General features: G+C 42.6%; 2 protein-coding genes across 7 annotated transcripts in view; one reads left to right on the forward strand and one right to left on the reverse strand.

The window, feature by feature from the left end:
* The window catches only part of ANK1 (ankyrin 1), a 622,216-nt gene that overhangs the window by 288,192 nt on the left and 307,093 nt on the right, over positions 1–26,931 (forward strand). The window lies entirely within an intron of this gene.
* Positions 12,771–26,353, reverse strand: GINS4 (GINS complex subunit 4). Of its 6 annotated transcripts, XM_070598786.1 has the most exons (10): positions 26,014–26,202; positions 25,284–25,398; positions 20,959–21,122; positions 20,530–20,616; positions 20,265–20,387; positions 19,722–19,835; positions 17,177–17,274; positions 16,921–17,009; positions 14,028–14,118; positions 12,771–13,933 (listed from the first exon to the last, which is right to left on the reverse strand). In XM_070598786.1, exons 4-10 carry the CDS (start codon positions 20,608–20,610, stop codon positions 13,837–13,839), a joined length of 693 nt encoding a protein of 230 aa, XP_070454887.1. In that variant the 5' UTR covers positions 20,611–20,616; positions 20,959–21,122; positions 25,284–25,398; positions 26,014–26,202; the 3' UTR covers positions 12,771–13,836. The 6 variants fall into 6 exon arrangements, with proteins under 6 accessions (XP_070454887.1, XP_070454889.1, XP_070454888.1 ...); XM_070598788.1 differs by lacking the exon at positions 20,265–20,387 and having other exon boundaries at positions 26,014–26,205; XM_070598787.1 differs by lacking the exon at positions 20,959–21,122 and having other exon boundaries at positions 26,014–26,203.

Consider the following 26,931-nt stretch of genomic DNA (forward strand, 5'->3'; position numbering starts at 1 on the left):
TTTTAATTCCCACCCACCTCCAATCTAAATGGTCATCCCATTCTCTCAGACTTGCTCCTGCTAATATATATACATATTTTTCTGAGGAAGATTGGCTCTGAGCTAACATGTATGCCAGTCTCCCTCTATTTTATGTAGGTTGCCACCACAGCATAGCTTGATGAGCAGTGCTGGGTCTGTGCCCAGGATCCAAACCTGTGAACCCCGGGCTGCCAAAGCAAAGCACGTGAACTTAACCACTACACCACTGGGCCGGCCCCTCACTGCTAATATTCTTTTTCAAATCTGCAATGTTACTTTGTATTGCTTCTAGTTCCTTCCTGAAATGTTTGAGTTCCTCTGTTATCCCAATGAACATGGTTGTTTTACAGCCTGTGTCTATTAATTCCACCATCTGGGATACTTGTGTTTCTGGTATCTGTTGCTTCTCTTGGTTCTCATTCTTAATATCTTTTCTCCTTATGTGCCTATTATCTTTATGCTAGACATTGTATTTGAAAAAGTTTTTTAGAAATCATTTGAGGCCTACGATGTTCTCTTTCCTCAGAGATGATTTTAGTTCTGCCAGGCCCCTGGAGGCACCAGTGATCTGGATTTCTTTAATCAGATCTTCTAATGTACAAGTTTGAAAATTTCAGGACCATCCACATGATTCAAAGCCAGGCTAAAATCTGTGGTGAGGACTTGGTTTACTTCCAATTCACTTTTGCTCCTGGAGTCCCAATCCTAAATGAGGGGGGTTTGCCAGAACTCTCAAGCTGCATAGGCACTGAACTCCAACTTTCGTCCCACTGGTCCCATTGGGCCACAGGTGCTTCACCTCTGCTCCACAGACCTTGCTGGCAGTCTGATGAAGCTATGGACTCCTTCTCAGAACAATGTTTTTAAAAGCATAAAATATGTAGGATTGCAAAGGAAACCAATATATTGAAATACAATAAGAAAATTGTGTTATACTAATACATGTGCTTCTTTATGACAACATAAATAGCAATTCCTGGCAGCAGGTCTAATACCAACAGTAATTTAGAAATAGTAGTGAATGTAAATAACATTTTGAGAAATCTGCAGTGACTGTAAATGTGATGTGAAAATATCTGATTTCTGTTGGTGATGCTCACAAGTCCTGCTGATATTGCTGTGGCTTGTTGCCTGGGTTCATAATAGAAGGAAAGCCTAAGCTTCATTTAGAGGTTAGTGAAAAAAAGATGGGATCTTTTATTAACCAAGTTCACAGATGCCCTGAATTGAACGGCCCGGGAATCTCAGACTTAATGATCACTGAGTTTGGCTGCTGAAGAGCTGCCCAGTCTCTCAGCTACCCCTTTGCCCAGGCAAAGGCTAGACTCACCTCTCCTGAGCTCTTTTTTCTCCTAGATCTTGGTGCAACAATTCCTCACTAGCTTGTTAGCAATCCGATGTCTTTAGAAAAATGCTTTTTATATTTCATCCAATTTTTTAATTGACTTCAGTGTGAGCAGCGACCCAGTTGCCTAGTCCACCGTTCCAGGAAGCAGAGGCGCCTGCCCGATGCCGCATCATCTCCACCTCTATGTGCTGCAGGGTCCTTCTTCCTTCTCACCTGGATTGCCAGCACAGCCACTGGTTTCTAACCGTGTGGTCTGGCCTTCATTCTTTACAGTCACCATAGGGATTTTTCTAAATGCAAATCAGTTTTCTAAAAATGTAAATCTGATCATATCAGATCTTAGTTTAAAGTCCTTCAGAGAATCCCAAATGTTTTAGCGCAGAATTCAATTCTTTAGCATGATAAATCAGATTCCTGTGAGACTTGTACGTCATATGAGTCTTATAACATAGGCCTCCTGAGACCCTAAAAGATGGGAAGCTGCTCTCCTCCCACACCCCAACTCTCACCCCATGCGCTTGCCCAACTCCTTGGAGTGCCCAGAGTGGTGTACGTGTCCTATGGCTTCTGTGCCTTTGCTCATGGCATTTCTGCCCAAAGCAGCCATTCCCTCTTCCCTCCTTGGCCCGGCGAATTCCTCTAGTGTCCCAAGTCCCCGCACAGCCACCAGCCCTTCTGGGAAGCGTTTGTGATTTCTTATCTTTGGAGTCCTTCCTGTGTTCTTTCATCATGCTCCATGCTCTGCCCTACTTTTATAAGAGCGTGTTATTCTGAGATTTGCGTTCCTATTGGTCTCCCTCACTAGATTCTCTGCTGCTTCAAGTCAGGGGCTTTCTTCCTCTGAACACACAGCACATGCCACCACGTCTGACCCTATATGTTCATTTACCAAATTGAACAGAGGTACACTCGGCATACTACTATATTTATTGCGTCGTTTACTTGGCCTATTCACTTTTTTAAAGTTCCAGAGTGACAAGACACTACAACTCTTGCCCTCGTTACCACTTTTGCTTATGTGCCTCACTTAGGAATTTGTATGCTGTGAAATGGCTCATTCTCATACATGTTTTAGAAACTAGGAACTCTAGGTTACTAATATATGCCCAAGTTGCTACTATGTATTTATTTATCCTTTATTTAATTCTCCCCCAAATTTGGGGTAGCTTTTTAAATTAAGACAAAATAAAATAGTAAAACTGTAGGTACTAAAAGGAGATCAGAAACTATGTAAGGAAAGACCCAGGGAAAATTTACAAGGAAGTCGGGGTGAAGCAGTGAGCACAGTAATTGGCTCTGCGCTCCCTGGTAGGAAGACTAAAAAGAGAAACCAGTAGGACTGATTTGTCTGATAAAATGAATTACAGAAGTTTGAAGAGACAAACTTTTACTTGTACTAAATTTAAGTACTAAAACTTGTACTAAAAATTTATTACATGGGTCCTTTTAAAGAAAACAACAGGTAATAGATAATGTTTTCAGTCATAATTTTTGGAAGACATGGAGATGTTTTTCACATGGCTGTTTCTTTGTTAAAAGCAAGGAACTAAAACATTAGTCTGGGGAGACTGCTTTCTGGGATCAAGTTTGATTCAGAAACAAAACTTGGGGAAACAAGAGAAATGGACTGACGATATGACCCTTATTGTTGGCATGCTGTGGTTAGCGGCTGTATCAAGACTGAGCTCACCGAAGTGCAGACATGTGATGTTGTTGGCTGGAGATCAGAAAGCTTTAGATAGCAGAAGCAAGGCTCATGATCTGTTATAAACAGGCAGGGGGGCAACTACAGTCTCACTCAGACTGAAGGCCAAGCGACTTGTCTGGAGGGTGAAGCAGGGCAAGTCTGCAAACATTGCTGAGTGGGTGGCACACTGGCTGTGCTTGTCAACAAATGAAGGTAGATGGAGCATGCACCATTTTTCCATCTGTTATTTTCACAATCTATTCTGGAAGTTCGATAGTGGGCATGCCCAAATCATCTTGATTGCTCCAGTGTTATGAATATGAATTTACTTATTCCTTACTTAGTTCCCCAAAGAATTCTGGTGGGATTTTAATAAAGATAAAATAGTAAACTGTAAGTATAAAAAGGAAATTAGCAACCATTTAGGGAAAGAGAAAGGAGAACTTGACCAGGAAGCGAGGGTACAATGGTGAGACCAGTGCTTACCTCATGGGGTGGCAATGAGGATTCGACAAGGTCATTTGTGGAGAGCAATTTGTTCATTGATAGGACACAGATGCCCAAAAATATTAATCTTCTTTACCCCTCTCTGTTTCTGTAGGCAATGGGTAGCCACTGAAGCTTTTTAAGAGAGGTAACGTAATGGTCAGAATGGTACCTGAGGAAAATTACAGGTTCAGAGATAACAGAAGCAGCAATGTGAAGTTTTAAAAAATTTACACTTGAGCTGGGAACAAGTTTGGGTTCCAAGGAGTACTGTACTTCAGAGGCTGAAAACACTCTCTCATATGCAAAGCTCTGAGCCCAGGAAAATCGTTTCCTTTCTACCTTCTTAGTCCTGGCTGTTAAGACAATTTTTTTCTGAGACAATCTTATATTTTTAGAGTTATACTTAGGGAGTCTTCTTAGGATTCATTGCAAATTTCCTGGGGGCACAAATAGTCATTTACTTTTGTTCTTGTTCTCATAGAACGTAACAGAACTGGACGAGAGGGAAGGTAATTGTGTGCTCAACTTATTTTGAATGTTTTTCCTTGTCTTAAGTTAGGTAGAATTTGTAACCACTGTGGTATGTTGAACAAGACCCGCTTAAAGCAGAAAATACTCCTATGTTAGGAACAATGCCACCTCTTCTGGGGAAATGGGAGTGGTAGTGGTAACTCCCTCAAAGGAGTCTTTTTTGAAGACTTGAACTTACCACAGTGAAGCTATCACTGCTCAAAACAGTTTTGGATCTTCGTTCCTTATGTGGAGGGTCCTGTGAGCTAATTCAGGGACAGACCGCGGAGTCCTGGACTCACTGGGGTTTGCATCCCATCACCTCGACCTAGCAGCACTGACTGAAGCAGTGACCTTTGGGAGATTAGTCTTGTTTTCTCATCTATAAAATGGGGATATCAATATTACCTACCTTATAATTACATAAGAAAAATTAAAATTGATTTGTAAACACCTATATGGTAGGAACTGTTGACTCTTATACAGATACAAAATGAACACATGCCAAAGATTTAATGAGAGAACCAGGAAAATGTTAAAACCAGTTCAAATGAGGATTTGACTTTCTCTTCACCTAGACAACTGCACTGGCAGAGTCTATCTGACAGAACTATTTTGGGACTCTGGACTCTTATTGAGGGCTTGAAAATTCCAGAGGAAGACTTAGATGGTAAATTACAGTTAATTTCGGTCAATTTCAGCTCTTAGCACAGTAGCAGCTACTAAGCCTCCACCGCCAGCTGTGCAAGTGTTCCTGAGGCAGCTTGCACACGGCTTGTGGGAGCTAGGGTGGGCAAGGCGGACCCTGTCCTCCAGATATTGGGGATCTGTGCTCTGATCACTGCTTGCTGCTTCTGATCACAGAGGTGCAAAAGAGGCAGGCAGCCATTGTTGTCGTACCTGCTCCCATTGTTGCAAACTCCTTCCCCTACGGTTGAAGTGACTTCCAAGGGATTTAAAAGCTGAAGCCCTTTCTCTTCCCCTTTATTTTTCGCTTTTTCTCCATTCAGGAAGCAGACTTAAAGACTAGGACATTCAAAATCAACTGCATATACAGAGAACATTAGAAAGTGACTGTGCATGCCCAGGGAAAGGCTAAGAAAAGACCTGGGAAGACATTAAGTTTACACTTAAGGCTGACCCCTGGTACTGAGATAGCTTACAACAATCAAAAAAACAAAATAAACAAAAACGATCACAAAATCAGTAAGCCCTGAAGAAGGAGGAGAACCTGATTTTTGGAGTTAGCATATCATTAGATTCAAATGTCCAGTTTTCAACACAAAGTCATAAAGCATACAAAGAAAGAGGAAAGTAAGGCCCATTATAAGGAAAAAAATAAATTAATAGAAACTTTCCCTGAAAAAGACCTAGTAGTAGATCTACTAGACAAAGACTTTAAAAAACTGTCTTCAAGATGCTCAAAGAACTAAATGAAGATGTGGAGAAAGTCAATAAAATGAAGTGTGAACAAAATGGAAATATCAATAAAGATATAGAAAACCTAAAAAGAAACCAAAAAGAAATTCTAGAGCTGAAAAGGTCAGTAACTGAAATGAAAGATTCACTAGAGAAATTCAAAGGCAGTTTTGAGTAGACAGAAGAAAGATTCAGTGAACCTGAAGACAGGATAATGGAAATTACTGAGGCTGAGGAACAGAAAGAAAAAAGATTGAAGGAAAGTGAACAGAACCTAAAGGACCCATGGGACATAACACCATCAACAGGACCAACTTATTCATCATGGGAGTCCCAGAAAAAGAAGAGAAACAGAAAGGGGCAGAGAGAATATTTAAAGAAATATTGGCTGAAGATGTCTCAAATTTGATGAAAGACATAAATATAAACATCCAAGAAGCTCAATAAACTCCAAGTAAGATGAATGCAGAGAGTCCCCCAGTGAGACACATTATAATGAAACATTCAAAAACCAAAGATAAACAGAAAATCTTGAAAGCAGCAAGAGAGAAGCAAATCATCACATACAAGGGATTCTCAAGATTATCAGCAGATTTCTCATCAGAAACTTTGGAGGCCAGAAGACAGGGGGTCAATATATTCAAAGTGCTAAAAGAAAGAAAAATTACTTCTGACATTCACGCTAAACTTTTTTTTTAATAAAGAATCCTATATCTAGCAAAACTGTCCTTCAAAAGTGAGGGAGAAATTAAGACACTCCCAGATAAACAAAAGTTGAGGGAGTTTGTGACCACTAGATCTGCACTGCAAGAAATGCTCCAGGGAGTTCTGTAAGTTGAAACGAAAGGACACTAGACAGTAATTTGAAGCTATATGGAGAAATAAAGATCTCAATAAAGGTAAACACATGCGCAATTATAAAAGCTAGTATTACTATAATTACGGTTTGTATCTGTACTTTTTGTTTTCTACATGATTTGAGAGACTAATACTTTTTTAATTATTTTTTTAAAGATTGGCACCTGAGCTAACATCTGTTGCCAATCTTTTTCTTTTCTTCTTCTCCCCAAAGCCCCCAAGTACATAGTTGTGTATTCTAGTTGTGGGTCCTTCTGGTTGTGCTATGTGGGATGCTGCCTCAACATGGCTTGATGAGCGGTGCTAGGTCCATGCCCAGGATCCAAACTGGCCAAACCCTGGGCTGCCAAAGCAGAACGCGCAAACTTAACCACTCAGCCATGGGGCTGGCCTGAGACTAATACATTTTAAGAAAAAAATATTATTAATGTAAAAGCTACTATTACTTTAACTTTGGTTTGTAACTCCAAATCTTTTTTTCTACTTAATTTAGGAGACTAATGCAGTTAAATGAATTATTAGTTTATGTTTTTGGGCACACAGTGCATAGAGATGCAATTCTGTGACATCAACAACCCAAAGCGGTGGGGACTGAGCTGTAAAGGAGTCAAGTTTTTGTATATTATTGAAGTTAGCTGGTATAAATTCAAATTAGAGGGTTATAACTTTAGGATGTTAAATGTAGTCCTCATAGTAACCACAAGAAAATAGATAGAGAGTATACACAAAAGGAAATGAGAAAGGAATTTAAACATTTTACTAAAAAAAAATGAAATAAACAGAAAAGAAGACAGTAATGCAGCAAATGAGGGACAAAATAGCTATAGTGCATACAGAAAACAAACAGCACAATGACAGAAGTAAGTCTCTATCAGTAATTACTTTAAATATAAATGGATTAATTTCTCCAATCAAAAGAGATTGTCAAAATGGATAAAAACACATGATTTAACTATGTACTGTCTATAAAAGACTCACTTGAGATCCAAAGACACAAACTGGTTGAAAGGGAAAGTATGGAAAAAGATATTCCATGTAAATAGTATCAAAAGAGATTGGGGTAGCTATATTAATATCAGACAAAATAGACTTGAAGTCAAAAAAAGGCTGCAAGAGACAAAGAAGGATATATACTAATAAAAGGTTCAATACAGTAAGTAGATAAAACTATTATAAACCATTACATGTACCGAATGACAGATCATCAAAATATATGGAGCAAAAACTGACGGAATTGAAGGGAGAAATAGACAGGTCTACAATAATAGCTGAAGACTTCAACACTTCACTCACAATAATGGACAAAACAAACAGGCAGAAGCAAGGAAACAGAGGAATTAAACAACACCGTAAACCAACTAGATCTAAGACATACACAGAACACTCCACCCAACAATATGCATTCTTCTCGACGGAATACTTTCCACGATAGAGCAAATGTTAGGTCACAAATTAAGTCTCAATACATTTAAAAAGATGGATATCATACAAAGTATCTTCTCTGACCCCAACAAAATGAAGTTAGAAATCAATAACAAAAGTAAAACTAGAAAATTCACAAAACTGTGAAAGTTAAACAATACACTTGTAAGTAATCAGTGGATCAAGAAGAAATCACACGAGAAATTAGAAAATACTTAGATATGAGTGAAAATGAAAACATGACATACCATAACCTTGGGACATAGTGAAAGCAGTGTGAAGGGAGAAATTTATAGCTATAAATGGTTACATTAAAAGACAAGAAAGACCTCAAATCAACAACCTAACTCTACAACTTAAGGAACTGGAAAAAAAAAAAAGAACAAATTAAACCCAAAGCCAGTAGAATGAAGGAAATAATACAGATTAGAGCAGAGATAAATGAAATAGAGAATAGAAAAACAACAGAGACAATAAACCCAGAGGTTGGTTCTTCAAAATGATTAATGAAACTGACAAACCTTTACCTAAATGGACTAAGAAAAAAAGAGAGAAGACTCAAATTATTAAAATCAGAAATGAAAGTGGACACATTATTACTGATTCTACAGAAATAAAAAGGATTAGAAGAGAGTCTCATGAACAACTGTACACCAGAAAATTGGATAACATAGATGAAATCAACATGTTCCTAGAAACACAATACCTACAAAGACTAAATCATAAAGAAATAGAAGATCCGAATAAACTATTACTAGGAAGGAGACTGAATCAGTAATCAAAAATCTCCTAGCCTGGATCTGATGGCTTCACTGGTGAATTCTACCAAACAGTTAAAGAAGAACTAATACCAATCCTTCTCAAACTTTTCCAAAATATTGAAGAGGAGAGAGTACTTCCTAACTCATTCTATGAGGCTAGCATCACCCAGATACCAAAGCCAGACAAAGACTACAAGAAAAGAAGACTACAGACCAATGTCCCTTATGAACATTGACACAAAAATCATCAACAAAATACTAGCAAACAGAATTCAGCAGCATATTAAAAGGATTATACACCATGACCAACTGAGATTTATTCCTGGAATGCAAGGATGATTCAACATATGAAAACTGATCAACGTAATAGGCCACATCAACAAAATGAAGGAAAAAACCCATAAGATCATCTCAATTGATGGAGAAAAGGCATTTGGTAAAATTTAAAACCCTTTCATGATAAGAACAGTCAACAAGATAGGAAGAGAAGGAAACTACTCTCACATGATAAAAGCCATATATAAAAAACCCACAGCAAACACCATGTTCAATGGTAAAAAGACTGAAAGCTTTTCTTCCAAGATCAGGAAGAAGGCAAGGATGCCTTTCACCACTTCTATTCAACATAGTACAAAAAGATCAATTAGGCAAGAAAAACAAAGCAAAGGTATCCAAATTGGAAAGGAAGAAGTAAAATCATCTGTTTGTAGATGATATGATATTATACGTAGAAAATCCCAAAGATTCTACAAAAAAGTTGTTACAACTAATAAATGAATTCAGCGAAGTAGTAAGATACAAAGTCAAAACTCAGAAATCAGTTGCATTTCTACATGAATACTCTGAAAAGGAAATTACAAAAACAGCTCCATTTACAATAGCATCGAAAAGAATAAAACACTAAGGAATTAACTTAACCAAGGAGGTGACAGACTTGCATAATGAAAACTACAAAACATCGCTGAAAGAAATTAAAGACACAAATAAATGAAAACACCACCCACGCTCCGGACTGGAAGACTTATTTTCAAGACGTTGATACTACCTGAAGCAATCCACAGATTCCATGCAACCTCTATCAAAATCCCAGTGACGTTTTTTGAAGAAATCAAAAACAAAAACCCATTGTAAAATTCGTATGGAATCTCAAGGGACCCTGAATAGCCAAAACAGTCTTGAAAAAGGAGGACAAAACTGGATTACTCACACTTCCTGATTTCGAAACTTACTACAAGCTCCAGGAATCAAAACAGTGTGGTATTGGCATCAAGAGGAATATATAGACCAAGGGAACAGACTAGAGAGCCCAGAAATAAACCCTCACATATTTGGTCAAATGACTTTTGAAAGGGTGCCAAGACCATTCAATGGGGAATAGGACAGTCTTTTCAAGAAATGGTGCTGGGGAAACTAGAGGTCAGCATACAAAAAAATGAAGTTGAACTTTTACCTAATACACAAAATAATATACAAAAATTAACTTCAAATGAATCAAGGACTCAAATGTAAGACTTAAAAAAATACAGCTCAGAAAAAAAAACACAACAAAAGCTTTATGGCATTGGATTTGGCAATGATTTATGACACCAAAGGCACAGGTGACAAAAGAAAAAATTGACAAATTGGACTTTATGAAAATTAAAAGCATTTTGTACATCAAATGACACTATCCACAGGGTAAAAAGGCAACCCACAGAATGGGAGAAAATATTTGCAAATCATGTATCTGATAAGGGATTAATATCCAGAATATATAGAGAACTCTTAAAACTCAACGAAAACCAAACAACCCAATTAAAAAAATGCACAAAGGACTTGAATAGGCATTTCTCCAAAGAAGATATAAAAATGGCCAATAAGCACATAAAAAGATGTTCAACATCACTAATCATTAGAGAAATGAAATCAAAACCACAATGAAATACTACTTCACACTCATCAGAATGGCTATCAACCCCCACCCCCCCCAACAAGTGTAGGCAAGGACTGAGAAGCTGGAACCTCTGTGCACTGTTGGTAGAAATGTGAAATGGTACACCTGCTGTGGAAAACAGCATGGCAGTTCCTCAAAAAATTAAAAATAGAACTACCATATGATCCAGCAATTCCACTTCTGGGTAGATACCCTCCACAGTTGAAAGAAGGGTCTCGAAGAGCTATTTGTAGGCCCACGTTCACTGCAGCATTATTCACAATAGCTAAAATGTGGAAGCAACCCAACTGACAGACAAATGAATAAGCAAAATGTGGTATACAAACACAGCAGAATATTATTCAGCTTTGAAAAGGAAGGGGATTCTGCAATATGCGACAACATGGATGAACCTTGAGGACATTCTCCTAAGTGAAATAAGCCAATCACAAAAGAGAAATGCTGTATGATTCCACTTATGTGAGGTCTTTAGAGTAGTCAAAATCATGGACAGAAAGTACAGCGGTGGTTGCCAGGCATCAGCAGGAGGGGACCACAAGGAGTTAATAGTTAACAGGGTCAATTTCACAAGATGAAGCATTCTGAGGATGGATGGTGGTGATGGTAGCACAACAGTGTGACTGTATTTAATACCACTGAACCGTGCTCTCCAAAATGATTAAGATGGCAATTGTTATGTGTATTTTACCACAACAGAAATAAAAGGAAAAAAATCAATTCTCGAATTCCACGTTGGGAATGTTTAGCCTCTCATGATAAAGAACATTACGTAAGGGCCGGCCCAGTGGCCGAGTCATTAAGTTCATGCGCTCCACTTCAGCAGCCCAGGGTTTCACTGGTTCGGATCCTGGACGCGGACATGGTACCGCTCGTCAGGCCATGCTGAGGCGGCGTCCCACATGCCACAACAAGGACCCACAACTAAAATATACAACTATGTACTGGGGGGATTTGGGGAGAAAAAGCAGAAAAAAAAAAAGAACATTACATAAAGAATTGATCTATAATGTGCTTGCTTCACAATTCACTTTGAAAGCTTTCTGGTTAACTGCGAACGTCACAGAAGGCAGTTCAATGCCTATGAGGGTGGCACTAGAGCTCCTCTGCCTGCCGGGGCCTGGGCACAGAGTGAACACAGCTGACACACAGTTGCTGCGGCTGGGAAAACCCAGATATGCACCTGCAAGCATTTCTCAGGAATAGCCATCTTGCTGGTGACAAGCTTATGATGAAGTATGTTGCAATTGTTCGAGGAAAATGTTCTATCATGCTTCCAGTGATGAGTTTCTAATAAAGCAAAATACCATGAACTGAAAAACAGTCAGTGTCACACTAAGCCACATCATTTCCTTTGCTACTTGGTTTTGAAATTCAATTTCCCCTTTATTTTAAAACGACATATCTAAACCAGTCTTCCTCTGAAGAGGTGACCTAGGAAATGACACAATTCACTCTGTGCCTTTAGTAGAGACCTTAAACTCCTCTGTGTGGCCCAGCATGCACAGAACAGGAAGATATAGAGCCCTGCCACTCAAAGTGTGGTCCCTGGATGAGCAGCAAGCACACAGCCTTGGAGCTCCTCAGAAATGCAGAATCCTGGGTCCCACCCCAGACCTTCTGAATCAGAATCTGCATTGTAACAAGACCTGCAGGCAACTGGTGTGCATATTAAGGCTTAGGAAGCACTGTTCTAGATAACAGTGTAACAGCCCACGTCCGTCTCCTGGCTGCTTAGCACCATAATGGAGGCCATGGTGAGAAGGCGCACACGTGACTAGGAGGGAGACTCACCACTTTGTTTCCCACCTACTGCATCCTCCCAGCCCTGCCTACTTCTCAGGGCTGCTGCGAGGACCAAATGGGATCCTTGCTAACAAAGCCCTTAAGTGATCTGGGCCCAGCCTGCCTCTCAGACCTTATCCTGCGCCATTCTTCATTTTGCCCACTGCGTTCTAGCCACATTGACCACAGGCAGAACGCATTTCCACTTCAGGGCCTTTACCGAAGCTGCTTTCTCTGCCTGGAATGCCCTTCCTTTTGATCTGTGTGTGTCTGGCTCCTTGTTACTCAGACCTCAGCGTCCTTCAGTGAGATGCACCAAAACCAGTGAGAACCCCTCAGACCATGAGTCACTCTCGAGTGAGTCACTGTCCTAATTCTCTGCAAGGCCCTTATCACCATTGGAGCAGGGATGGCGACAGTCTGATTCTGGGTTGGAGCCCGTGTCTTGAACTGTGCCTGGCACACTGTATGCTCGATAAATATTTGTGCAATGAGTGGCTGAAGAGGGTAAAAACAGTCTGGAAAAAATAAAGCACCACATGAAATATAAAAAGCTTTTATTAATGAATAAAACCTTCCCTGCTTTCACTTAGTGATTTCTCTTGGAAATGACAGCAATACTACACTGATAACTAACAGCCTTTATCAGATAAATGAAAACCTGCTGCCTTCTCATCAAGCAAGAAAAGGCTTGAATGCAGGTTGCTTTGTATCATGTCTCCAGGAAGGACGATTCATTCACTGTCCATATGTATGTCCTTCCTGTAGGTATCACTGTGACACTCTCCATTCGCAGGAGTTTAACTGCATCCATTTCCCTTGGGAAAATAAAGAGCTTAAAAAAGAAAAGCTGCTACCGAGGTCACTAGATAGGCCAGTTAGTGTTGCTCTGCTAACAGAGCCTTGGCCAAGGATGGCCAGATGGCCCAGAGGCTGGCTTGGCGAAGCTGCCTGAGACTCGGGGAAGGCTGCAGGTTACCAGCAGGGAGAACATACTTCATTAGACCACAAGCAGAGAACTGTCCAGAGGCTCCTTCTGTCACCAAACTGAAACTTAATGGTTTATTGGTTTAGTTATGATTCTCAGTAAAGCATGACAGAAACTGGTTTTAATATTAGAGGTTCCAAAAGGCTAGTTTACACAATTTAGTGACATATCATAGAAGGCGGTAACTGTTTCCTTTAATTGATTTATATTCTTCCTACCAGGAAGGTTAAATGAACTCTCCCGTCACCATCAGGTCAGGGCTAACTAGTCCCCTCACCATAGGCAGTGCTGCCTTGTTATGAACTAACTTTGTCTCACTTTCCTTAGCTCAAAAAATACCACGAAGGGAAAAGATGTCCAAAGTGACGATCTCCACGTATTTGCCCAGGAGGCAGACTCAACAGAGCGAGGGCGCCACCTCCTGACGCAGCCTAACACGGCAGAGTCGGCAGCACATGTAGCACGTGAGAAATCCTGCCTTGGGCCCCTTCTCAATGTCCAGGTGATCCCCAGCACTGCTGAGAAGTCCGTTGTCCATAGGCACAAAGTGATAGGAGAGGTTCCTAAATATTTTCTCTAGGGTTCCATGTCTTCATTCTTGTTTATTTCGCTTTGGTGTTAAATTAGCTGTACTGCTCCAGAGGCAACCAGAGGTGCAATGGTTTTATATCGGATCAAGTGCTGTGAGCCCTCCTCCAAGTCAATCACGTAGTCCCTGAAAAAGGAGGAAGAACATACATCTGCAGAGCTCAGCTGGGGCTCCATTGGGAGCAGTCTTTCCCACTGTCAGAGACACACGTGGCACTCACCTCTGTTCATCTGTTTCTGGTTCTACCAGGATGTTTTCTTGTCGTTCTTTCACTCTTAGAAACACATAGGAATCTAGATCGGGTTTGGGAACTGCCAGAAAAACAATACTGTAATCAAAATACTCAGCTAGCAAGATCAGTATGGGGAAAGTTGCTGGGATTAACTGTATTGAGCACTGAGGGACCCGGGATGTAAAAGCAGTGTGGGGGGGGTTGTCTGAGGAGACATCTGGCTCCTTATAGAAACAACACACTTCCCACCCATGGCTTCACATAGCAACCACTCATTTACAACAATGAGCATGTAAACTGTGCAGGGAATTCTGCTACACAGTGTGGAGTATAACAGCAAGCACGACATGTGGTCTCTGGACAAGGTGGTACCAGCAGCATCTGATGGAACCTCACACCAGAAGCACATTCACTCAGTGATGTGGGGAGAAAGCAGCTGATGTGAACTTTGAAGGAAAGGGTGGGACTTAAAGAGGAGAGCTGAGCCTGGGAGGTAATAGCAAGGGCCATGGTAGAAATACGCATGCTGTTTTGGGAGGACAGAGTGTATAAACCTGGTTAGAAAATATTTCTATATAAAGGAGTAGGAGGAGAGAGTATTAGGAACATTGGGTCATATGGTGATAGCCTTGAATGTCAGACATGGAATATAGGTTTTAACCTGTAAGTGATCCCTCACTGGTTGATTACAGGTTAAGAAGGTGATGCCATCCCTCCTCTTCTCCCAGCAGCCAACATTTCAAGTAAGTGCAGGTGTTGAGCTAGGCTGCTTGTTGACAGCTCTTCATTTCCTGGAGCCCCAGAGGCTCCCTGTACCTAGAGGATTCCATCAACTGCAGGGTCCAGAAATCCTACTGGACAACTCAGCTTGAAGAGCCCAGCTCAGCTTTCATATTGCCCTTGATTCCCTCATCTATGGAGGGGGTTCAGGATAACGCGCTCCAAATGTCTAGGGAGGTCCCCTGGGCTGCTCCAGGGCTCTAGGCCTGCCAAGGAGACTCCAACTTCACCAGGTCAGTTGGCCCCACGGGGCAGCTACTGATTCCAGGAAACCCAGCTTAGATTTCAACATGCCTTCCCCCATCCTGCCATCTGGGCTTACAATGCTCCGGAGGCCTGAGGGGCACTCAGGGCATCTGGGCTAACCAAGAAAGACTTGGACTTCGCTAGGGCAGGCTGGTTCCCACTCCCCATGGCTTCAATTCCAGGGGTCTGGCTCTAGTTCTTAGAAGGGATCCGGACAAGTGACATGTGAGTGTTTTAGGAGGTGTCCACCAGCATTAAGTAGGAGCTCTGGGACAATGGCTTAGAGCCAGTTCCAGGAACTCAGATGCATGCCTGTCAGTAGTCCACGGCTGCTTTAATCAATTGGATGTGACAGCACTGGGCAGTGATTAGGGAGATGGTCCTTGCTCCATTCTTGTTCTTCTAAGGTGCAAACAAGTCACTGAACTGGACATGGACCGGCCTTTTGTTCCCGCAGGCAAATTCACCAAAATGACCAGTTCAGAGTTCCACAAATCTGGTAAGGGCTTGCTTCCTCCTGGTGTTACAGGCTGCATTGTTCCCCCCAATAATTCATATGCTGAAGCCCTAACCCCCAGCACTTCAGAATGGGAATATATTTGGAGATGAGGCCTTTAAAGAGGTAGGTTAAAATGAGACTGTTAGGGTGGGGCCTAATCCAATTTAACTGGTCTCCTTCTAAAAAGCGGAGAGACATCAGGGGTGCGCATGCACAGAGTGGGGGCCATGTGAAGAGGCAGCATGAGAGTGGCCATCTGCAAACCAAGGAGAGGCCTCGGAGGAAGCCAACCCTGCCAGCCCTTGATCATGAACTTCTGGCTTCCAGATCTGTGAGAAAATAAACCTCCATGGTACTTTGTTATGGCAGCCTGAGCTGACAAGACACCTGGTAAACCATGTCTCCACCCAGCCTGTTCCAGCTCTTCCACCCACCACAGGGGTCACAGTGTGGCCCCCCACACAAGCTGGGTGGGCGATCAGTTCCAAGGGCTCAGCTGTACTGGGACTCGTGGCCTCAGCAGACTAAGCTGAGCTTGTGAAGAGCGTGGATTCCAGTCCCCTGGAGGACTGTTTGATTTGGTCTGGCAATTCTGCCTGGCAAGGTCCTGCTCGGATACGGCAAGCTGTGAAAGACCAAGGGATATGAACCGTAACCTACAGTCCAGGGGCCCCCGGGTTGATCCAAGCTTAGGAGTTACTACAACTCCCTTCCCTCAGCTCAGCAGACTATGAAAGGGACTGTGCGAGGAGGAGGGCGAGAGGCAGACGCTCTGGTCACGCTTCCCTCCGCCCAGCCGCCTTCTCCTTCTCCTCCCACATTCTCAGGCCTGCTCCCCCTTCCCATAATGAGGGAAACTCCTCACAACAAGGAGACCAGGAGCCCTTACTCTAGGGAACAGGGAATCACCCAAGGTTTCCTTAGCCTCCTATTTAAAGCCTCCTTGGTGGCTGGACAGTCTCTGCATGATCTGGAATCTATGAGGAAATACTGCCAGCCCCTGAGAGCACAGACTCTTGTATCGTCAGAGCTCAGAAGAGCCTAGCACAGTGTAGATGCCCAGCAGGTAACTGTTGGAGGAAGGAACGACTGAACATACGAACAAGTCTACGTCTATAACGGCAGTCATAAGAATTTCAACCCAACCTGAAGAGGCCACCCTTGTACCTGTTTTTAACAATTTTTTCTTTTAAACCCAGAACTCTTCCTCTCTTCTCTTTTCTGCTTATCTATATACTTATTTCTTTATGTTTGAGAGAAAAGAATGAAGATGAAGATCCTATTCTAAGGCACCTGGAAACACTTGGGGTGTAACCTACGGCCCCTGGGACATCTGAAAGAGAATGTTCTGCTTACCCGACCGCAAGAGGTCCACCTTCTGTAAGTTAGGAGGCATATGCTTTAAGGCAACGTTCTTTAGATAGGTCTCCGTGTTAGCCATGTACCTGAAATACATAACTTCAAACTGCTGTGACAACTCGACTGGACGGAGCCACCAGGGCTATCAGACAGACAACAGGGCTCTGAGATCGGCTTCATGTATACAACCACCAAAACTCACACTCACAAGCCAGGGAAAGTAAGGTGGGTCCCACACGTACTGCTTACTCACTCTTTGGCAAAGGCAAACTCTTCTGGAGAAAGGCTAGAAGACTCCCCCTCACGGCGTGTTTTCTCCTTTTCAAGGACATGAGGGAAAAACTTCTCTATCTGTGAAGATAAAAATCATGATGAAAACATCTGTCAAGATTCACATGTCAAACATACCAGATTTCTGAAATAGGCTAAGGTTAATCCAGAAACTGACTTTAAAAATGGCAAGTCTTCCTGGTCAAGACTCTTTCTAATGAGGCCTATATTCTGGACTTCAAGGCAGTTCCGAAGAATTCGGAGGAAAGAAAAGGACTCTAAAAAGGAAGACACTTTAAAAAAGGCTGAGAGGCTTTCACAAAGGAAAATCCAAAAATACAATTTTAAAGGACATTTAAGAGGAAGAGACGAGGATATCATTTAACATTTTATATAAATGTACAGGGCATTCTTCCGTGAGATGAAACACATACAAAAGCTGGAAAAGCACACACAGAAGACACGAGTAGATGGAATAGTGACACAATTCCAACAAGAGAACCAGCAAGGATAAAGACCAAAATGAGATGAGGCTTCAAAAAAAATGCTAAGAACTACCTGGAAAACACACACACACAGACACACAGACACACACACACACACAAAGCTACAAGCTTCAAAAAGGTGTGTGGTCAGGAGCTGGGAAGGGATTTGTGTGTTGTTTGGAGTCAGTGCTGTTGTGGTTATCTCTGTGGAAGGAAATGTTCCTTGCACAAAGGGAAATGACAACAGTAAGGAGGAAGTGAAGGCCAAGACAAAGAAGCACTTATCTATTCAAAGGAGTTTAAGATTTTTGGCTTGGATCAATATGTTCCAGAATAAATTAGCTAAAATTTGTATGGAGAGTAAGTATATGAAGCTTTTTCTCCTGTAATATGCAAATTGTTACTGTTACAGTATCACTTACCGTAATTGTAAGTGATACGAAAATATAAGTAGTTTTATAAGCTCAGAAGAATTACTGAGTTCAGAAGAGGTGTGAAAGATCAGAGATAGGCAAATTTCCTGATTTTCAAAAATACAAAGGTGGGGAATCTTCAAATACAGATTAGTGTCCTTAACATTGATATGTGGTACTATGCTAGAATAGATAATTTAAAAGACGGTTTGTGAACTCAAAGAAAAGTGGTTAATAACATGAAGAGGATTTATCCCAACAACAACAACAAAGTGAGTGGCCTGGGAGTTGACGGTGGGTGGAGAGGTATACTGTGTGTCTCAATTTTTTCAAAACATGTGATAACATCTTTATGACACCTTTGTGGACACACTGTAAGCCTGGGGCTGGGTGACAATATAGATTGAGAGACTCAATAAAGGGCTGGACAAAGAATACTGATTCAATGGGACAGGTGTCACTCTGTAGGGAAGTCTCTGGTGGAATATTCTATCACTGGCCCAATCCTATTAATGAATCAGATAAGACCTTTGATGAGGTTCTTATCAAACCTGCCGATGTCATAAAGTGTTAAGAGATACCTAATACATTAGGTGACAAGATCAGGATCCAGAGACCAGGGATGTGGCCCAATTTAGTAAGATGAAGTTTAAAGAGGGATAAGAATCAAGCCCTACACTTAGGGGTCAAAAATCAAGCCATACAAATACAGGATGGTGACAAGATGGGATAATACTAAAAACTTCAGAAGAGGTTAGATTTCATGGTGAGTACAGAATGAACTTAGCATGGTGTGCCAGATATGCTAATGTGATACTGGGTGGCATAACTACCAGTTTAATATCCAGAATAAGGGAAGTGATCGTACTGTTTTTCACAAAAGTGACCAAATGGAATATTGTATTCAGTTGCAGGTGGTATAATGGTATAATTAAGACGAATATTGACAATCTAGAACCTTTTTCGGTAAGAGACCAGGAGAGTAAATGGAAATAAACGGTTGAAACGTTTAGCTGAACGGACTTCGATGTGACTTGCAAGCTGTCTTCAGATATCTGAAGCACTCTCATGTAGAAGAGAGAATGAATTTGTTTTGTAATAACTCAGGGGACAAGTGGAACGAAAGGAGACCTAACTTCAAGGAAGGAAGAACTTTCCAGAGTTGAAACAGACATCATACAAAATAACACTGTTTTGCAATTTCATTTTTATAAGTCAGGTGGCCAAAGAGCTACAGTTGAACGTCAAGTTATCATGGTCCATTTGATAGTGACTGTACGACAGATGCAAAATAATTTTTAAAACTAGCTCTCCCCGTCAGTATTCCCCATTCCACCAATGCAAACAAGCCTACCGTCAGCACTGCCATGACGTAACTCCAGGGGGCACCACTCACACAGAGATAAATAGACTAAAAATGTGTCCCTGGAGGTGTGCAACACACATTCCGTCTATGCTTCTCTAGAACAATCTCTTACCCTCCTTACTCTTTAGCTACCCTGATATTGGGCCTCAGCAGCATCTTCTGGCCCTGGCCCCTCCCAGGCCCCAGCCCAACTTCTCCCCAGGACGCTCAGTGCACATCACAGACTGCACTGCCTTAATGCCTCCACGTATCTCCACGTCAAACCTTCGTGAGCCGACACCGCAAGTAGCTGCTAAGGACGTAGCGGATTCTCTCCATCTCCATGCGATGGATACTGACCTTCAGATCCCCCTTCCTGGCTCTCCTGAGATTTTCTTCCTAGTAAAAGAGAAAATGAAGTTTATGAGAAACATGATATTCAAAGACTACGTCCTTTTTTGTTTAATCTGCACATTGCCCACAAGGACCATCATCTCTGGCAATGTTGAGGACTCAAAAACCACACTGTGAATATGGGTTGGTCAGAAGGGCCCAGAAGTACTCCAACCCAATTGCAAAGGAGATAATATAGCAGACAGAAAAAATGTCTAAAGAGTCTAAAAAGTAGTGTTAAAACACCAGTTAAGAAATTGTAAAATAGCAATGTTTCAAAGTTCCCTGAGGCTGCTAATGACTTAAGCCTAACCCATCTAAGCTAAGGGCCACACACTCAAATATCTATGGGGGCCAGGCAGTTAAGGTCTGTGAGGAAGGTGGGCAGCTGGGGACTGTGGGGGCCTGGAGAGCACACTGAGAGGGGGCCCTTACCCTGCTCCGGTCAGTTGCTCTCCTGAAGAAATGCGGAGCCAGTGATGACATGTTTTTAGACTGTTCATGGGAAGCTGATATCCAGATATTCACAGGAATCTCATGCTTTGTAACTGTAGATAACTAACTCAAAATTTAAAAAAAACCAACAAACCCAGGCTGGGCCAAACAAAGCAGATTTGCTATCAGACCACTGCCTCTCCCTATGCCGATGGACCCTTTTAGCGTTCTCGTCCTTTGTCACCCTGAGACAAGCAGCTCTTACCATGTGCTCCAGCTGTTCCATGACACATTCTACAATCTCACACTTGCTTTCCAGCAGCTCAGGGGCAAACTTTTCATTCATCCAGGCCTAAAAAACAATGCCAAATAAAGCATCACTAACAATAGAGCACAAAAACCCTGGGAGTCAGTACATAATCCCTGAAAATCACAGCTATCTCAGGCAAAGAAAACTGTTTGCCTACCAGCTGGAAATACTGGAAATGCTTTGAAGACAAGCTATGTTTAATGGTGGATTTTCTATTTCTTTTAGTGGGAGCGCTGTGTTCACAACCTTTTATTTAACCAACATTACAAAACACTGTTCACTTCAAAAGTGGCGTCAGTATGCTACCAATGCTGAGAGTGACGCCACCTGGTGTTCAAACAGTGTCTCTGACCAAGTAGCATCAACGTGTTTCTACTTCCTCACCTGCTGTTGCCCACCAGGGGGCACCACCACCTTGCTATTTTGAGAGAGGAAGTAACCTCACACAAATCCACACCTCTCTTCTTTCCTGAAGCTCAGGGTACTTCACAAATACTTTTCATCCATCATTATAATATCTGAGAGGAAATGGACATAGCTATCTTTACCTATTGACAAGAAAACAGATTAAGTTATCCACTATCCATTCAAGAGTAGACAGCATCATAATAGAAATGGATATTCATCTATTAAAGTTTTGCAACAAGGGGTTAAATCCCTCATTTTGACTCAGGCCCAGACGCTCGGTACATTTCAGAAGTTACCAAGGCTTAGAGAACTGAAATTTCCACAGGTGACTGAGGAAAACTATACTTATCTTTCAATTCCAGGAAATTCAGTTTTAGCATAGTTCAGAATTACATGCCAGTCAGGCTCAATTTACTCCTTTTGACATCCTTGAGTCTCTACTTCTCCAATTATCACCATCAAGACACACTATTAAATACTGGGTACTACTACTACCAGAAAAGTCTTCTCAGGTGCTCAAGCTTCTGTACTAGTGTTACGGATATTTTAAATTAACTAGAAAGACAACCTGTATTTTCAAGTAGGATAATCAATGAGAAAAGATCAAATTGTCACAGAGGACTTATAAAGCAGGAGTTTTTCTTTTTAACTGATTTCACTAAATACTGAATTGGTACAAAAATATTTATGAAATATATGAACGTGAAGAATAGTGATATAAACACCTCTGGGCACTTAACTTCATTAAAGAAGATTATCATTATTTTAAAAGTCCCCATGTGTCCCTCCTTCCTCAGAGGTAATCTGCCTGAATTTAGCATTTAATTTTCTATATAGTTTCAGTGTATTTGATAACGCTTGTATGGTACACTGGGGTAAAACAGTAGATTTCGGGGAGATTTCTCATTTACATTTTGAAATCATAATAAAATATAAAATGTTACGGGAAAATTTATATTAGTACAAATTTTTCAAATAAAATCTTTTCAAGATTTCTAGTGAGAAATTTGTGTTCAAATCCCTGGTCTTTTTTCAATAGTCAATTCTATGTTTGAGATGGCTACATCTGGTTCATAACCAAAATTTTTAATGACACTCTGTTCATCACTGTTATGGGCTAAATTGTGTCCCTCTCTACCCCTAAATCATATGTTGAACACCTAACTCTCAGGACCTCAGAATGTGACTGCATTTGGAGACAGGGTCTTCAAACAGGTAACTGAGTTAGAACGAGGTCATTAGGTGGGCCCTAGTCCAATATGACGGGTGTCCTTATGACAGGAGGAAATTTAAACACAGACACACAAAGCTTCCCTTACAAGCTCAGGAAAGAGGCCTCAGAAGAAACCAACCGAGCTGGTACCTTGATTTCAGACTTCCAGCCTCCAGAGTTGAGAAAATAAGTTTCTGTTGTTTAAACCACCCAGTGTGGCTACTTTGTTATGCAGCCTTAGCAAACTAATACAATCATTAAAATGAGAAACTGCACTGTAGGTAGTAAGTTTTAAATTACTTTTTTCAGGCATTCAAGAGTATCCTATATATGCTCCTGGAACTGTGTTTATCAGTGACCCTATCCAGTGGTCCTGTCAGGGTGCTCCTCGGGCAATGCCACGCAGCCTCAGAGGCTGTGGCCAGCTGCAGCAGCTGTCCAGGTGGTGGACCAACTCCTGGCTGCACTCAGGGCATTGCGACAGAGCATCGGGCCCAAGACGTAATTCATGCTCACCCACTGCCGACCTGAGGCTGTGCTGTCAGATCCCACTATCCTCAGGCTGCCTTCCAAGGGGCCCCTGATGATACCACAAGAGGCCACCAGCCTGGGGGCTCCGGCTGTCCGAGGGTGGAGGTCAACAGGAGGTATCTGCCGCACACCAGCGTGTGCCATGTCAGGCAGGCTGGCAAGCTGTGCCTTGAACAACAGTTTTCAAGTGTTTGCACTTTACATACACTTATGTTTCTTCAGTAACTTACTTTCTATTGTTCTACTTGATGTTCCTGAGAGTTATCCATGCTGTTGCAGAAGCATGGATTTTACTGATTCTGTTGCTGTTTTTCCCCCCTGTGTGTCTATGCCATAATTTTTTAACCGTTCTAGTGTTGATGGGTACCTGTGTTATTTCAGTTTTTTTTAAAGATTTTATTTTTTCCTTTTTCTCCCCAAAGCCCCCCGGAACACAGTCGTGCATTTTCAGTTGTGGGTCCTTCTAGCTGTGGCATATGGGGTGCCTCCTCAGCATAACCTGACAAGCGGTGCCATGTCCGTGCCCAGGATTCGAACTGGTGAAACCCTGGGCTGCCGAAGCCGAGTGCGCTAACTTAACCACTCGGCCAGAGGGCCGGCCCCTCGTTTTTAACTATTGCAAGCAATGCTGTGAACATTTTGTGCACGTCTGCTGGTGATTTTCTCTAGGGTATGCACCTGGGAGTAGAATGACTCAGCCACAAGATATGTGCACCTTCAACTTGACTAAATAACAACTAATTATTTTCCAGAGTGATCCATTTGCATGTCTGTTGCAGTATACGAACGTGCCAATTGCTCTACATCCTTGCCAAAACTTTATATTATTCACTTTTTTCATTTCCACCACTCTGATGGGTATGAAGTAATATCTCATTGGGATTTAAATTTTCACTTTCCTGATTACTAAAAAGGTTGAATATCTTTTTCATACGATTATTGGCCATTCTGGTCTCTGCTTCTGGGAGATGCCTGTTAAGACTTCATTTTTCTATGGGGCAGTTTGTAAAGTGTATGTATTGTGGATACTATCCTTTTGCCAGTTATATATTTTGCAAATATCTTCCCCCAGATGTGTGGCATGTCTTTTTACTCTTACCAAGGTGTAAAAACAAGTTTTTAATTTTCATGTAGTTGAATGTATCAGTGTTTTCCTTTATGGTTTGTGCTTTTTGTTCAAAGAATCCTTTCTTAATAAAGCAGGGGCTCTTAAACTGGGGTCCACAGGTTAGGTGGGCAGACTTCAGGGTGTCTACGAACCTCCTAAAATTATACCCAGAATTCTGCATAGGTATATATGTGTATTATGCTGGGAAGAAGGGCCAGAATTTTCACCAGATTTTCAAAAACGTCTGTGATACAAAAACAAATTAAGACTCACTGCTCCACAGTAAGGATTATCATATGAGAGACAATTTTAAAATCATCTTCCTTCAGTTTTGTCACTCATGACAGCATGTTTGGTAGGAAAGAATGAAGAATGCTAAAGTAACGAACATGAGAGAGTTCTGGAAAGGGGCAGTTAAAGGGAGAAGACGAGAATAAGGCAGCAGGTGTAGTGGATTAAGAGCACATGTTCTGCAGTCAAAGAGAGCTGGGTCATATCCTGGCTCTGCTGCTGCTGTGTGACCTTGGGCAAGCTACTTGACATCTCTAAGCTCCCGTTTCCTCATCTGTAAAATGGACATAACAATAACCCCTGCCTCACTGGGTTGTAATGATTATTACTACTCACAGCTAACACTCAGTGAGTGCTTATCACGGGTCAGACAATCTGCTAAGCACTTGACATATAGTATCTCGCTTAATCCTCACAGCAACTCTGTGAGGTAGCCACTATTATTAACTCCATTTTACAGTCAAGGAACTGCTTGAGACAAGCTACAACACTTGCCTAAGGTCACATAATAGGCTAGTGGCATGGAGGGGTTTAAACACAGATAGTCTCAACTCCTATCTCCCAGAGCTTCATGAGAAGTAATTGCAAGTAACTTACAGTTACTAGCACTCGAGAAATACTCAGTAAACCATAGCCATTACGACTAAAAGGAGAAATATCCCAGAAATGATTTTAGATAAGCAGTGGAAATGTAGAGAACAGCTGACAAAAGAAAGTACATGGGAGGAAAAGGAAAAATTCGACGCGCCTTCTACTGAGGCAGGTGTTGCAGCCCTTTCTGGCTACCCCAGCTTTCTACAGGGCAACAGCAGACGCTCCAGGGACTAAGGGTTAGAACCTACAAGTTTCCACCACAACACCTCTGCAGTCCCCACAAACACCAAGCAGATCCTTGTTCTGTGAACCGTTTTATTAAATGCGCCCAAAGTTGTCCCTTACTGGCCCCACTTCACGATTTTGTGTTTGACATTACAAAGTTTCTAACAGAGGCTGTCCTCCCTACTTCCTATTTCCGTGTAAATGGTAAAATCCAGTCCCTCTTCTCTTGAAATAAGCCTTGAATTCCACTTCCTCATTTTCTGATTCCTGACATTTGCATAGCTGGACTAAATAAAAAGGCTAAGAATGGAGCAAGGGGATTCTCTCTGGGGTGCTTACCTGCTCCAGCCTTTCAATGAGCTCTGCAGGAGTGAGGACCACCTCCTCACTGCCCCCATCAGAGTCCTGTCCCATGAGATCCAGCTCCTCTGCCATATTCTCTGAAACCAGGAGCCTAATGAGAATAAAAGAACCAATAACCCGTTTTCCATTTATTTGGAAGAAGGAGCAGCTACATCCCTACAACTGGGGCTGTAGAGGCTCACTGGCAGCGGCTACAGAATGCATACAATTTGATTTTGTAATTCCTTGCCTCTTCCTTCAAACCTTAGCACAAGTACTAGTCTCTCACAGAGGTCACCCCTTACAAGTGTTTTCCACGTACACCTCGAATCGAGCACCTGTCACATCATGAAATAGTCATTTGTCTGTCTTTCCGGCACAGGTCCTTTCAAACACGAACCACGCATCTGCTCTGTGCCTGGCACTTCTGAGTACGGGGACATCATTATCTGCGTAGGCTCTGCGCTTAGCTCAGCGCTTAACTCACAGCAGGCACTTAAAATTGTTGGGAGAACTAATTAACGCCTAACTTTCTAGAGCCACGAGGCCCAGCGACATGAGACGGGTCAGTGATCTTAAAGCCTAAGGAGGCAGGTGGTGGGGGCCAGGGAAGCGCCGAGAGCCTCAGGTGCGCTCTCACCGCCCCCCCCAACACACACACACACGCACACACACACACACGCCCCCACCCTCCCCCGCCCCCCAGAGGTCCCAGGCGGACGCTCACCCGGGTGCCCGGAGGCAGAGAAGCACTCCGAGGTAGCACGCGGCTAGGAGCGGAAGCGCGTGGGGAAGCGCCCCGGCTCTCCCGACGAGCACCTGGCCGCGGAACAACCCTTTCGAGCCTTCCCGGGACGTACGGGGCCCTCCCACTCTCGTCTCCCGCGCGCCTCTCAGAAACTTTCCGCCCAGGTACAACGTCACCGCGCACGGGCGGCGCTGACCAATCACCGCCCAATGGCTGCGCCCACCCAGGGGGCGGGGCTTGCGTCTCCGCGGCTCGCCCTCCTGCGTTAGCCCCGCCCCCTCGCCCGCAGCGCCGTGGTGCGGTCCCGGCCGGCAGAGCCCGGGCTGGTCGGGAGGGGGCGCCTCGCCACCGCAGCTGAGGACGCCCGGCGGCTTCGGCCCTCCGGCCTCCGGGGTGCAGTCGCCTGAGTGTGCCCTGGCAGGTCAGGGGCAACAGAGAAATGGGCTCTGTCTAGATCAGGCCACCTCCGTGTTTTGGGTCGTCCTCTCACCCCGGCTCTTGTGGCCCTTCTGGTTCTTTCCTCTGTGCCGGGGATTCAGCTATGGCCTCTACTTCCGGTTGTGAAAACCTTTGGGCTGTGGTGCTGGACCACCAGCAGCAAGGTCGTCTGGGAACCCGTGAGAATGCAGATTCTCAGGCCCGCCCCACCCTGCTGAATCAGAACCTCGGGGCGTCTGATGCAGGGGAGGTGGAGAAGCAGGGCTTTAGGCGATGCTTCTGTCTCAGCTGCTTAACTCTAGGATATTTAGACATCTGCTTATGCCATCTACCTTTAATTAGGACAAAAGCATATATATATATGTATATATATATACATATATATATACATATATATGTATTTTGTATATATATGCACACAAAAGCATACATATATATATAAGCATGTGTATATGTATA

This window comes from Equus przewalskii, chromosome 28 (assembly GCF_037783145.1).
Source record: "Equus przewalskii isolate Varuska chromosome 28, EquPr2, whole genome shotgun sequence".
NCBI classification, from domain to species: domain Eukaryota; kingdom Metazoa; phylum Chordata; class Mammalia; order Perissodactyla; family Equidae; genus Equus; species Equus przewalskii.

Coding starts and splice junctions, on each gene's coding strand:
- GINS4 (XM_070598787.1), bottom strand. CDS start 25,379: ATGGCAGAGGAGCTGGATCTCATGGGACAGGACTCTGATGGGGGCAGT. Junction 20,388..20,529: donor TGGAACAGCTGGAGCACATG/GTAAGAGCTGCT, acceptor ATTTTGAGTTAG/TTATCTACAGTTACAAAGCA. Junction 13,934..14,027: donor CCAGAAACAGATGAACAGAG/GTGAGTGCCACG, acceptor CTCCTTTTTCAG/GGACTACGTGATTGACTTGG.